This window comes from Pogona vitticeps, chromosome 3, assembly GCF_051106095.1.
Source record: "Pogona vitticeps strain Pit_001003342236 chromosome 3, PviZW2.1, whole genome shotgun sequence".
Lineage (NCBI taxonomy): Eukaryota > Metazoa > Chordata > Lepidosauria > Squamata > Agamidae > Pogona > Pogona vitticeps.
In genome coordinates, this window is record NC_135785.1 from 65,789,356 (window position 1) to 65,804,033 (window position 14,678).

Below are 14,678 nucleotides of genomic sequence, written 5' to 3' on the forward strand. Positions count from 1 at the left end.
CCTGGATTTTTTTCTTGTTCAAAAAAAAAGACGATTCTTTCTGCCCTATCCTAGATCTTCCGAGATTTAAAACTTTGTTATTTGTTAACTGCGGTCAGAAAAAGTATTGTATTTTTCTCTATATAAAATGACACTTTTTACTTAATTAGACAAAAATTTGATGGTCATTTTATACACGGAAGGCAGCCACTATCCCTGCCTTTTGCAAAGCCACAGGGTAAAGCAGCTGTGAAAGGGCAGCACGCTGGCACCCCTTTGATCCTGAAGCAGCCATGAAAGGGCTTTAGGATCAAAGGGGTGCGATTGTGCAAATTTTCTACATTGGGTCATCTTATAAACGGAAAAATACGGTATATGTCTGCCGTTGTTTCTTTTGTTCATCATGTTGTGTTTACAATTTTTGTTTTTTAATTGTAGTTGCATTTATTGTATGCTTTGTTATGAGCTGTCTTAGAAGAATTTGTATCTGAAAGAAGGAATTGAATGATTAAAACAAATACATTGAGGCTGCAGTTCAGTACACATTCTCTTGGAAACAAATTTCATTGATATCTATGAGACTTACTTCTACACACACACACACACACACACACACACACACACACACACACACACACACACATATCAATCAGTTTGCCTTGCAAATAAAACTCAGTGGCAGTGCAGTTGCATGAGTTTCAGAAGCCATCATAAATTTTAGTTTTCCGTATAATTCACCACCTATTGGAGGAGTTTGGAACTAGCGGTAGTTTGTGCTGTATTTCACTACTTCACTTCAGCTCATCCAACTTACATCATATAACATGCATGTTTAACACATACATGGTTTGATGCAGAAATTGATGGTTTGATGCAGAAATGTATAGCTAATATATGTAAATAAGCTAAATATATGCCATAAAGTATTTTCTATTTAATTATCTGGCTTTTAATGCATCCACATTTTTGTCTATAGTAAAAACTAGAAGGTATCACTTAGAACAATAAAGAGCTTGGGACACCTTCAATACAAGCACATTTTATTGGGTGTAAGCCTTTAGGGACTGCAACTCACAGCTTCAGATGCATGTCGCAGAGCCTCAGTTGGCCAATATTTGCCCAAGGGAAGGGTGGCTAGAAGACTGTATCTCTTGTGAGAAAAAACTAGGAAGAGACAATTTTCCAATTATTAGTGTTCTCTAGATTTAAAACTTGTATTTCCATACTAGCAGTAGTGGAAGCCATAGTAATTTTATCTCAAATAGCTGTGTTGCACAAATTTGTATGTAATTTAGATTTATGGAATAATTTTATATTGGCCATTTGTTTCTACCATTGTAGTTGTTAAAATGAGCTTTTAATCATTCCTCTTTAGTAGAGAGAGAATAGATTACCAAAAGAGACATGCTGCATGCCTTGGTATCTACTGTGGTCTTTCCTTACTCCTGAGAAAACAGTGTGGTTTGAGGGGAACTTAACGTGGCCACTCCACTGCTTGGTCCCAGATTGGCATGTCTGCTGGTCTGGTGACCAGCTCGCTTCTATGCTAGACAACAAGATAAATGCATTCATATCTAATGAAGATTAATCTCCTCCACTCCCCTCTTTATGCAGACCATTAAAACCTAGACAAAACTAAGAGGCTTTACAATAGTTTTGGAAAGATTTTGGCATGGATCCAAAGGGAGAGAATTCTGTAATTGTGGGGCAGCCATCAAGATGTTGTATATGCTTGCAGAATACAAATGGCATAGTGAAGAAATGTTTTGTCAATCATTCTCAGAAATCATTGTGGAGGTACTGGAGAATGACTTGTTTGCTGCCATGGTGTCAAATATGGCAAAATCTTGAATATATATATACTACCTTTTGCAGGAGTATGGACAAGGAAATTTTAGCTCATAATGCTAATGAATAAATAAACTCACTTTATGGGGTGAAATCACTGATTTTTCCTGCTGAAATATTTTAGACTTACGTTGCATATTGGAGTAGGAATAAGCTAGAAGAAAATGTGAAGCAAAAGCAAAAAGCGTGCTGCTTATATACTGCCACATAGTGCTTCAAGCACCCACTGGGTGGTTTACAATTATGCAGGCTACACATTGCCCCCCAGCGAGCTGGGTACTCATTTACCGACCTCGGAAGGATAGAAGGCTGAGTCAGCCTTGAGCCGGCTACCTGGGATTGAACCCCAGGTCGTGAGCACACTTTTGGCTGCAGTACAGCGGTTTAACCACTGTGCCACGAGCATCAACTATTGGGTGTTTTTGATAGCTTGCACAACTGTATCCAGTACAGGTTAAATTCTGAACTATTTGTTTTCTCTCAGTAGCTTCATATAAGAATGTATTGCTTTGAATGCATTTCTTCTCTTTTCAAATAAAAATAAGCATAAAGGGGAAAGGGCAGTTATAAAGATATTGAGTTTAAAGATGCTTATAGCTTTATAGGTTAAAATTTGAGTCTAGATATGTGTTCAGAAGACTAATAGCACAGAAGTACTGATGAAGCATCAGAATTTTCCCTCTCATGTTGCATTTGGGTTTGGAAGCAACAAGAAAGTGGGAACAAAAAGATGGTAGTTTCCACATGTTTGAGACACCAGACATACACAGCATTCTTTTCTCGTTTAATGCCAAATTAGGTTTGAGACGTTCTGGGACCTGTGAGCTTTTAGGACCATGATGAAATGTTGGTCACACAGAGACAAAACAAGAACTACTACTAGTGTAACATTCTTATCTGGATAAGGAAATTCTTTATGATGGCCAAAGGCTGAAATTCATGTTTTGCTGCTGACTTTTGCTTGGTAGTAGACAGACTGTCATCGCAGTGCTATATCATTTTGAATTTCACCATTGTTTTTATGAACAGCTTCCTAAAGATCACAGGTGGGCAACCAGTTGCCATCACAGCCACTGAGTGCAACTATTTTTAATGTAGGTGTTCAAGCCCTGACTTATCTTTGCCAGCCAGCTACAAAGTTGTTTAACTGGATATAAGAGCTGAGGTGGAGATATGCAGAAGTTACCTTTCTTGTGTTCCTTCTTCCCCTTCCTAGCAGCTGAGTGCTGGGCTGGCCAAAGCACATTTTAGCTTATGACACTTCTGAGGCAGGAATGACTCTTCGTGCTCCATCCTCTCCATCCCAGTCATACTCTCTCCAGTCCAGCAGCCTTCACATCTTGCTTGCACACCTAGCCACATACCTTTTCCCCATAGCAAGAGAGCAGAAGCCACCTCCACGCCATCATAGAATCAAACCAGCGTTTAAGAGGAATACATATCTCCCCTCAAAATAAGCCAGTTAGCCCTCTTTCCCTCCCCGAACAGGATTTTCTCAGAGATTCATTCTTCAGCAGTCAAGTTTGTAAATGAAGCTAGTCAGGAAACAAAATACCTTAAAGCCATAGCTGATAGAGCAGGAGAAAATAAACTTGTTTGTAAAGTGTTGTAGTATTTCACCCCTTTCCCCCTTTCTTTTCCCCTTTGCCATCGTACATAGGTGGCAAGGATCACATGTTGTGACAAACAGAGGTCCTTTACTACTTGAGGGAACATGTCTGCAAAAAAATCTGCAAAATGCTCCCCATAGGGTTTTGGGGGGGGGGTTAAGAGTGCAGGAATGGCTGTCTTTAAACCTCTGCTCCCTGTGCCCTGAGATACCATAATTATACATTCCACCTTCATACTGTCCAACTCATTGTCAGTTTCCTAAAATGGGTCAGCTGGGTGGCACAGGACAAGCAATTTAAATAGGGAGGGTGATGCATGAGGATAGCACTCTCTATGGAGATAAATTGATTGTTTTTGTTGTAGAGCCAGATTTGGCTCCTGAAGGTATTGAAGATAATGCTCAAAGTATCTCATTTCCATTTATAGTTCTTGTCAGCACATTCCCTTGGTTTCTGATACTAATTCTTGAAATTGTTGTTGGCTATTTGTGTAGGACAGGCAGCAGTGGATCGCCTTGCGCAATACTCTAGGTTCTAAATGTTACATTGTTGCAGAAGATTTCTGCAGGAATATGTCTAAACTTCTGGAGGACAAAAGCTTAAGCACACCAAAATGCAGTGGTCTCATCTTTAAACACACCAATGAAGCAAAAATTTCTGACCTTTTAGAAATGACCCAGCTTTTAGATGGTAAGGAGGGGAATGAATTAAATTTTAAAAATGTGGTACAATCTGTGAAAAGTATGTTAACATTTTATATTTAAACACAATAATTGACCGTGTTAGGAGTGCTTATTAGAGAAAGTGGCTTTCGTCCTGGGTTGACAATAGGCCTGAGGGCTCAGGTTCAAAATATTGAAATGAATTTGTAGAATATAATTCAGCTCAAAGCACTGCAGAGAACCTGGGTAACAGGGCGTATCACCTCCCTTGCATACTATTGGCTTCTGTGAAAGAGTACTGTGGAGATTTTATAAGTTTTCAGTTTGTAATGAAGCTGCTGAAACAGATGAATACAAAGCTTCTGAATTTCATTTACACCAGCTGAGGGAGTGGTTACCTCCCTCCTTCTCATCTACAGAAATAAAAGCAACTCTTACACAAGAGAGAGAGTTCAATTGAATACCTCAAAAATCCTAATCTTTTTTCTCAATACATTGCCAAAATGATCAGCTTATAACAGTTATTGGGACTGACAGAGGCAAGTGTTACTTTAGTTGTTACAGAGAATGTCCCCAAACCCAATGAGTTAAATGTTTATGAGCCCATTTCAATGAGTAGGCTTAAGTGTTCAGCTGTACATTTGATTTTGAGCAGACAATTTATTGGAGAAAAAATACATGGTAAGACAAAACTACATTGTGATGGTCACATGCAAAAAGCAACTGATTTTGCATGGAACACAGAGAATACACTTGGGCAGAATACACTTAGCCCTTTCTACCCTGTACAGGTCGGAGACGCATTTCTGTATTAGGAAGTCCAGATGGAGAATCTTTGGATGACAGTCTTGTGGACCTGGTAAGTACTGAAATATTTCAATTGCTCAAATGTGTTTTTTTTAATTCAGAACTGGTCCATAGTAGAAACATCTGTAGTTGAGGCACATCTAACCTTTTAAGAAATTGGCTTTCTGGAGAAAGTTGTCTTTTAAAGAGAGTTAATCTTTGACCTTTAAGGAAAAAGCAGGACAACAGTGGACAGAGGCAGCACACCAAAAATATGTGTTGTCTCTTGCTGACATTTCAAGGAAAGGTTAATTATTCAAAACATATAGCAGTAATGGTATTTCTTGTCTAACAGGTCTTAATGGACTCAAGCTAGTCTCTTTGTGTGAAAAGTATAATTACATAGGGGATGTCACTAAAAATGGCAATTTGTTTAAAATTAATGTCTGTATTTTCATAGAGCCAATTGCCCCATCTTTCTTTTGTGCTTCCTAGCTGCTTCTTCCTATTTTTTCCACAGAATACTGCACTTTCCATCCTTAACTCTATGTGGTTTCTCTTATCCCATCTCTAATTTGAAGATGTATTTAAAAATGATGCTATCTAGTTTTTTTGTCTCTAGTAATAATTTGAAGATTTTGTCCATTATGTTGTAAGTTTTCTAATAGAAACATAAATTGTGATAACTTTTCATTCCCAATTCACAGCCATCACAATGTAAATGCTCAGACCATGTTACAGGCAAGTGTATCAGTGAGTACCCGTGCAGTGAGGAAATTGTGTGTGTGTGTGTAAAATTGAGGCATACTTCAGGAACACTATCTGGTAAGGGGCATTAAACTATTTATATTTTTGTTTCAAATCTGGAGGTTTAAAATCTGGATTTCTTTTTATTAAGGCTGTTGGACTGGGAACCCGGTTCATCAAGTTGGGAGGTCTTTTGCGTGGAGAAAGAGTGACCAAATACAACCGGCTTCTTGCAATAGAGGAAGAACTGGGCAAGAATGGAAAGCTCTGTAAAAACCTCTTTCTTACTTTGTTTTCAGTGTTTAGTGAATAAGAATACAATGATTGGAGAAAGAGAGATTGAAAATACTCTGCAGGAGGGAAAGTGAATAAAAAGACTATAAATAAGTACTTGCAGAAAACAGGATTACATTTGCCACAAAGTATATTGTCTTCATAATAAGTTGTCTGTTTACCTGAATGCTAAAACAAGGCATTATCTTAGAATCAGCCACAATAACCTTTTATTTCACAGAATTAATTGGCTGTAGTCCTCAAGGCCACTAGAGAACTTTAAAAAAATAATTCACAGAATTTTTAGCTAGAGGCAGACATGCTGCCGATGGTTTTAAAATTGCAGTTTGTTGCTCTGTATTACAGAATCAATCACATTCCATGTAAATGTACAGAAAAACACCACTGAGAAAATATTTTGTGCAATTGGTGCTGAAGATAAGTTTTGCATGTTGAAGGTCCTTGATAAGATCTGCCATCTTCAGCTGAAAGGGCTAACAAGCTGAATGGAAAGCGCAGAACCAAGAGAGCAACTTGTATTTGGTATCTTGGCCTCCCCCCAAGAAGTTACTTGTCCTCATAGGATAGTTTCTTATGTTCTAGTTTTATTTTGCCATCAACGGTGGCATTGATGTAAAGAGTGAAGGTGTACCTTCCATCATGTACAGTTTGTCAAAATAACCTCACAACTTTTTTTAAAAAAAAATCTTTTTGAGCGCATCAAATCCTTGGGCACAATTTATCCTTAATGGAGGCTTGGGGCCTCCATGTAGAAAGCGTTCTAAAAAACAAAGCAGGACCCTGGTTCTGTGTTGGCGCATAAGCAACAATTGCATCAAGCTTCTACAGGGAGTAAGTGGCCTGTTCCCATATCTCACCTTACTGCTTGTCATACCCTTAAAGGAAGTGGAAGGCCTGTTTGAATTCTTGCAGTTGCTATTTTGTACTATTTTGTACTTCTGCATAACTTCATGTCTTGAAATATGAAGAGGAATCCACAGGACAGAGATATTCCTTGAAGAGAATAACAGAGTGTCCATGTACTAGGTCATAGAGTAGCTCATGTTGATTAAACTAAATATATGTTTGGAAATGCATCTTTATATTTTGTGTACTTACAACATTGTAGAATCATATATAGAAACACAACTATATAATTCCTGGATTTCTTTTATTTTTTTGTTTGCTTGTTTCTGCCCCCTCCCTATTACCAACAGATGAACAAATATTTATCACCTTTGTCCTTGTTAAAAGGAATCCAGTGACGCTTACAAAGTAGAAGGATCATTTGAGAGGGTGCTGTAGTTGCCTAAAGGAGGACCCATGGTGTGCTCATTCTTCAGGAAGGCTCCTTCTGTTTCCCCCCAAAATTATTGATGAAGATAGAAGACACAATTGTTTCTTAAATATTGTATGCATACCTGTTTTAAAATTATCTGGACATATATATACATACATTTCTTTTTCTAGGTGAAAGAGATGATCATGAATTTATTGATTTTACCGAAGAGGAGGAAGAAGAGGAGGAAGAATACGAATATATTGATTTTGTGACTGTACAACCCACTGTATAGAAAACTTTTGACCTTTGTTGGCCTAGAACTGTTTGTGAGAGCATTGCATTTTTCTGAGTGTACCATGGAGGGAGAGCAGCTACGATGAGACAGTAAATCTCTTGTTTATTTCATCAGTTTTGGAAATATGTTTTATTTAAAGCATGTATATTTTGCTTTTGTGTTACTTTGCTGGCACAAATGGGATTTGCTGCAGGAAATTCCACCTACTATTATTTGTTTTTGTCAGAGTAGGACAAACTTCAGAAAGTGACTACAAAATTATAATCAGTATTGTTAGACATTTTAATTCAGACATACTGACGGCTAGGCATTTCAAGTGGATTTTCTCTCTCTCTCTCTCTCACACACACACACATGCTCCATTCTGATCTATTAACAATAGAAACAGTTATTTGAAGCACCAATTACAAGAATGTCTTCCTTTGAAATATAAAGTCACATATGTTTTGGTAGATTCATTGACCCAGAAAACTATCACTGTTTGCATAATAGTAACAGTAACTTACTGTGGCTAATTGACAACCTGCAGGTTGTGCAAGTAGGCTTGTGACCAAGTACATGACCAAGACACGCCCAGCACCTCTTCAGTTGCTATGGTTAGCTGTAGCAAATTACACAAATCTTACGTAAAAACTAATAGAATTCTGACCTTTTACAGGTTCGTGAGTTTAAAGATATTGTATGTAGTAATCATCGCTCCAAAATCTCTAGTTTATTTCAGTGAATGACCTTCTTCCATTCACTAAAATTTGCTCCCTCTGTTGTTGAACCATCCTTTTTGTCATTGCATGGAAGGTGGATGAGAAATGGGGGTGCTGTCTCGAGACAATTCAGGGAGAAAGGCAAATGCCCCATTATAATTGTCAAGATTTTTATATGGGGATTACTTAGCTATCCACAGTTTTATGAGGTGGACAAAGTGCTTCTCCACCCCATTGTACATTTAACGATTCTGAAAACTCCCTGCATTTCTCTCCTTTACAAGAAATAGACAGTGGTCATAGAAAGGTGGGGAGGGGCTTAGCCCTACATATAATCTTGACCTTTTTGGCATTCCATTATCTACTATTATTCCAAGATTTATCCAGAGCTCTCTTTATATTTAATGCCTGCTTGGACTTCTCCATCTTATGGCTAATTTTTTGCTGCATGACAGGATATCAAAATGTGGATATTGAAAATGGATGCATTACACTGAGCCTGTTCCCAGCATGAAATAACATCCAAGTGCCAACACTTCTGGGAAATAGTCAGAAATGTTTTTAATAATCAGCATTAAAAAGAAATAATTTATATCAGATTATAACAATTTACCTGGAAATATATTATTTTTGAATTTTTGTCTCTTCTTCAGCAACAATATTTCAAGGAATAAAACATATTGAAACTGTATTAAATTCAGTATAATCAAACAAATACAAGTGCAAAATTAATTAGTAGGTAAAAAACCTACTGAAAGGCAGACTGAAGAGAATAACAATTGGACATGTTTCATTATAATCATGAAATATTTCCCTATATTTATGATATGATCCACCTCAGTATTTGCTTGACAAACATGTGAAAAAAGAGAAAACATACAACTACTACATTAATGATGAAATCTTAAGCATATCAATTCAGAAGTAGGTTTAGTAATCCCTACTCACAGGTAGGTTTGTATAGGATCACAACCCTAATTATTTCTTTAGAGCTAAACACTGAACATCTACATACAGAGCAAGTGAATTGAAAATGTTCATCCTTTAATTCCAACTACTAATCACCATCTCTTATGAAGTTTACAATCAATTGAAGAATGTTACTCAAACATGTTCAATCAACACTAAATTGCAAACTGTTAATGTTTCAAAAATGTATACCCTTATCACACCAGTATATGTTAAAAGCAGCTGCTTTTGGAAACATTACTAAACTGTGAATTTTCAGGCAAGATAACAAATTGCACATTTATAACGTCTTCATCAAACGAATAAGTGCTGACTAAATAAATGATGTAAAGTATTTTGCTGTAAGTTTCAAACCCTGTATTCTGACAGACTACAGGTGACAGTGTCATTTTTGTTATGAAAAGAAAGATTAGTGTTTGATGTTCTTGGTCAGATATTTACTGTAAGTTTATGTGACATACAGCTTGGATTTCACTTATGTTTTGTCATAAGTTCAAGTAGTTTCAAGAGATTCCTGTTCAAACCAAATACTTGTAGAAGATAAAGATCCTGGCAATGTTGGCCATATTGGCTGAAGGTAATGGCAACTGGAGTCTTCTAAAAGCTAGAAGACCACAGGCTCCCACAGCCTCAGGGTGGATAGAGTTGAAGGTACAACAGTATTCCATGTGATGGCACAGAATTTTTAAAGTTTCTGCATGGAGTTTCCATGCCAGAATAGACTTCAGTCTACATGGGCGAGGTATAAATGTAATTAAGTAAATAAATAAATGCCATTAAGTGCTGATGTACCTGTGGGGTGCTATTGGGCCACCATGTAACTAGAAATATACAAATGTTTTGCAGGTCCCACTAGCTTGGAATGATCTTCTGAAATAGGTTTCCCCTGCTTGGTGCTCTGTGTACCACTTGCCATGGCGGTTAGGGATGATGGTGAAGTATTCAACAAGATTGAAGGCCACCAATCTGGGGAAAGCTGCTAGGAGGGAAGTTTTTTTTTTATTATCGTTATGTGGTGCTTTATGGCTGCTGTTACATATTTCCCAATAGCACTTTATAGCAGCAGCTGTTGCAACCTACATTTAATGTAGATATTACGCACATACAGATGACAGCAATGTGAAATCAAAGCTTACCATAATTTCAGCAGATTTGGGTCTTGTGAGGAGATTCAACACAAACACAGTGGGCTGTGAGTCTGTCATCTCTTGTATTGCTATGGAATACTGGCTGCATGATGGGTGCAGTCTTAAACATTCAAGATATAATATACTAGTGTATTGTGTCATTGAAAAAATAGTTGAGGACAGAAGATGCTTCCTTTTCCTAAATTGCACTGAAATTCTAAAATAGTCATAATGTCTTACAGCTGAGCCAGTACAGAGGATGTCAGAAGTGTACCAGTCATTCATATAGTAATAAATGAATGCAAATAATTCACAATCAACCTACATGAAAGGAACACCAAGGTTGGGTGGGGAGGGGGGAATTCCAGGAATATCCCTAGCTGCATTCTTTCTAGATTGTGCTAAATAGCAACAGGGAGTGTACAATTCTCCATGTTGTTGGACTTGCAACTGCTATTAGCCCTATCTAGCATGGCATATGGTCAGAAATGAGGGTACTGCAATCCATGAGGAAGGTCACAGTCTGCTCCCACCTGTGTTATGAAATGATTTGGGTGCAAAGTCTATATACAAGATAGGAGAATAAGTGTCTTGTAGTTTCAGCTGCCTGAAACGGAATAAAAAAATTGGAAGGACAAGTTACAGAAATGCTAAGGCTGGAAACAGGACATATTTGACACATGAATTTAAAATGACTGTCATTAAAGAAATGGTAGCCTTTCTTCCCAGATTACTGGGAGAACCACAGGTACCATTTTTTCAAATAAACAATTGGAGAAAGGGATGTGTTAATCAGTGAAGATACCACCTCTTCAGAAACACCAAATACATTTACAATGGCCATAGCTTTCTAGGGTAAAATCCATGCCTCCATGATCAAAACTGAATGGTGAGTTAAAAATTACATGCATAAGACTATTGCCTAAATTCTTAGGAGGAGCATGAATGTTCAGGATAGTGTTTGAGTAGTACAGTGTGCTGTTTCATTTTCCCGGTTTGAATTTTATTAAGCATGTCACCTACTGTAACTACATTAATAACTTGCCTATTCTATCAGCAATGAGCCAAGATGGACACCTGTAGTAAAAGTGATCAAGCAAGACTACCTGGGTTGTGTCAAAAAGATATATAGCAAAAGAATTGTTTTGGGCATTCAATATGTAATTTATTCCTTTTTAGATAAATTTAGTTAATGCAATATGCCCTTTATTTTCATGTGTAAGGCAAGTGGCAAATTTCTTTTAATGTTTATACTTTAATACTACAGAGTGTATATATGGGGGGGGGGAAATGCAAGTGTGATGATGATGATAGTTTTAGAACTGCATTGATGGAAGGGACTCTGTGGATCATTGAGTCCAATCCTTACCAAGACCTAAAGCACTAAGCTATCCAGCAGTTTAGCTTCTGAACAATCTTGATATGCAGGCTTGGGAAGAGAGAAAATAGAAAGAGACAATACAGTAATTGAGGTCTCTTGGTGTGGCAAACTCTATAATGTTGATTTTGTTTTCCTAAGGAAAACTGGGATTTCTAGGCTTTCAGTCAGGTCCTCCTTATAGCAGAAACTTTGCATAGTATGTCCGCTACCTATTGCTGAAACAAGGCTGAAAGGTTTGTCCATTTTATTTAGCGTGGGTATTGCAATTGGCCATGTGCTTGATTAAAAGAAAAGATGCTCAGTGGAGATTTGATTGGGCCAGAATCCCTAAGGCTCACTTAACATAAAATGAAAGGTAGCTCTTTACCTGTGTCAGTTCAGCTTACCGTGTTACATAGTTTCACCAAATATTTCTGCCAAAAATACTGTGAAAAAGTACTGCACATTAAGACCTCAGAAGGAGCATGGCAAGTACCACTGTAAGGGAATTAGGTAAATCACTGAACTGTATACACTGGTTCTGGTAACAGAACAAAAAGCAGTTGGATCACATGTTACCGGAAGAGGTGGATAAAGCAAAGTAAGTAAATTTCATTGATTGGCAATACAGTGGTGCCCCGTATAGCGAGGTTAATCCGTTCCGGATTAACCTTCGCTATGCGAAAACATCGCTGTACGGGGCAGGAAAAGCCTATTGGAATGCATTAAACTTAGTTTAATGCGTTCCAATAGGCGCCCAAACTTACCCCTCCAGCGATGTTTTCGCGGTCCGGTGGCCATTTTGGAGCCGCCAATCAGCTGATCGGCGGCTCCAAAATGGCTGCCGGACGCCCCAATCGTCGCAAAGCGAGTGCGGCAATTGGGGCAGCTCCGTATAGCGATCCCCAAAAAGGGATCGCTATACGGATTCTTCATTGTACGGTGCGCTCGTTAAGCGAGGCACCACTGTATCTGATAATTACTTCAGTGACCTTGAAAGCAAGAGCAAGAGCAAGAATAAAGTCATTGAGAATAATGCTTTGCACTTTAGTTATGGAAGCCTCAATGTGATATTCCCAGTCTTAGAATAACTACTGCTTCCGTTATTTCCAAAAGCAAAACAAGCATTGTTGCTACTTAAAATAACACTGTTCATACAATCCTGTTGTGAATTACTGTGTTTTTGCATTTCAAAACTACAGGTGCACAACTGAGTGAGAAATGTATATAGCCCTTGGATGAAGAAACTTCATATTGCTTTATAAGTCCTGGGCACTGAACAAAAAGGCATAAGAGCAAAAACACAACTTTTTTTCATTTTCATATAGAATTTTAGGTTGTAACTATCTAACCGTTGACCACTGAACTTAGGGGGAATTCCTTCTGAGCAGATGCACTAGGATTGCATTGTGATTTAACCCACTAAATAACTTGCTATCAAATGTAATTAATCTGGTTAATTTAAAATATACTGTAATTTTAAAGACCAGTTTTAAAAACAAACCGGTCATAGGCACCCATAAAAGAGGGATTTATCTTCTGTGATATACAGAAGAGAATGATTTTTCTACAAAAGCCTCTGCTATGACAAGGAAATAAAAATTTCTCCTTGAAACCCTTGCTCTTCAGGTCAATGATTACATCTAATTATATAACTGGCTATTGTGTGTTACATGCCATCAAGCTGCATCTGATTTATGGCATCCCCAACAGAATCCAAGGTATGGGAGATATTTAAGAGTTGGTTTTATTAGTGTCACCCTTGAGTGAGTTATCATGGCCAAGTAGTAATTTGAACCCAGGTCTCCTCAGTCCTAGAACATCACTCTATCCACTACACTACACTGGCTCTCAACTACTGTACTACTGCAATTCTAATTACATTTACTTGGACGTTATACGGATATTATGGGACCAAGTTGCTTAGTAAGTACTCGTAACTGAAGTCAAAGATTTATTTTATTAGCTAGCAATCCTAGTGTTCATTAAGAAATGATTGTTTGCTAAAAATGATTGATGGTTGCCCCTTTCAGTAGCACAAGTACATTTCTGCAATTACCTAATGAAGGTTTGATCTGTTCTTTCAAATGATCAAACCTTTTGGATCAAACCCTAAGTCATTATTGCAAAATGAGATTATCAAAATAATTTTTGATACTTTGCATAATTTAAGAAATAAGCATTTTTGGGGGGAGGGGGACAAAAACAGTTTGCTAAGTCGCCCAAAGTGAAACTCTGGACTGTACAGAATCAAGGCTAATTCTATAAACAATCACACAGACACGCCAGAAAGTACACAATATAGCCCTTTCCTGTATACATAAACAAACCAATTAACAACCATTGAAAGGAACTTCCAGAAGTCATTGCCTTTTAGTACATCAATTAGCAGTGAGAGCTGTCTCTTTCTTTTGTTTTTCCAATACCAGTATCTTTACAAAGCTGTTGAGTTTCTTCGTTAGTCATCTGGCCTTGATCCACATGTTTAGGGATTTGATCTTTGGTTTTCTCAGGATTCAGCAGCACTGTGGATTCTTCTTGCCTTTCTGTAAGAGCAACCTTGTGCTCAAGTCCCACATTGCTTGGTAACCTGGAAGACACACACAAAAAACAAGCCACCACAAAAACAATAACAAGCATAAATATAGCAATAATGTAATGTACTAAAAACTCATTTTATGCCAAAGAAATCAGCTCCAGCTCTAATACACAAGTTCAAGGTGAGATTTTATTCTATAGGACAACAGCCTACTGATTTAATTCTCAAATAACTTTGAGCTATGTTAATGATTCGTGTGCCAACTTAAAGACTGTCAGGTTTTATCTTGCATAACCATTTGTAGACTGCAGCTGATTACAGTAGTGACATCTAGGCTGCAGTCTTTGACAGTTTATGCCAAATGCAATCTGCTAGTCTTTAAGGTGTCACAAGGCCTTTTGTTGTCTGTCTGTTTGGCTTTTTTTATACTGCAAAGGCAAGTACTTCCCTCCTGGAAAATTATAGTAGTGTTACATCTCTCAAGAGAATGGACCCAAAAT

General features: G+C 37.7%; 2 protein-coding genes across 5 annotated transcripts in view; one reads left to right on the plus strand and one right to left on the minus strand.

Moving 5' to 3' along the window:
• The window catches only part of ENO4 (enolase 4), a 52,427-nt gene extending 44,835 nt beyond the window's left edge, over positions 1-7,592 (plus strand). For 3 of the 4 annotated variants that reach the window (XM_020779959.3, XM_072995496.2, XM_072995497.2), the window contains 4 exons: positions 3,932-4,127; positions 4,891-4,958; positions 5,784-5,901; positions 7,376-7,592. In XM_020779959.3, the coding sequence (XP_020635618.3) occupies positions 3,932-4,127; positions 4,891-4,958; positions 5,784-5,901; positions 7,376-7,479 (486 nt within the window). In that variant the 3' untranslated portion in view covers positions 7,480-7,592. Of the gene's footprint in view, positions 1-3,931; positions 4,128-4,890; positions 4,959-5,592; positions 5,711-5,783; positions 5,902-7,375 lie in introns of all 4 variants that reach the window. The other variant, XM_078389605.1, reaches the window with a different exon arrangement.
• A 1,127-nt stretch (positions 7,593-8,719) lies between these two features.
• Positions 8,720-14,678, minus strand: part of SHTN1 (shootin 1) — a 96,562-nt gene continuing 90,603 nt past the window's right edge. The window contains exon 17 of the mRNA XM_020779957.3: positions 8,720-14,229. Within this exon, the coding sequence (XP_020635616.3) occupies positions 14,025-14,229 (205 nt within the window). The 3' untranslated portion in view covers positions 8,720-14,024. The remainder of the gene's footprint in view (positions 14,230-14,678) is intronic.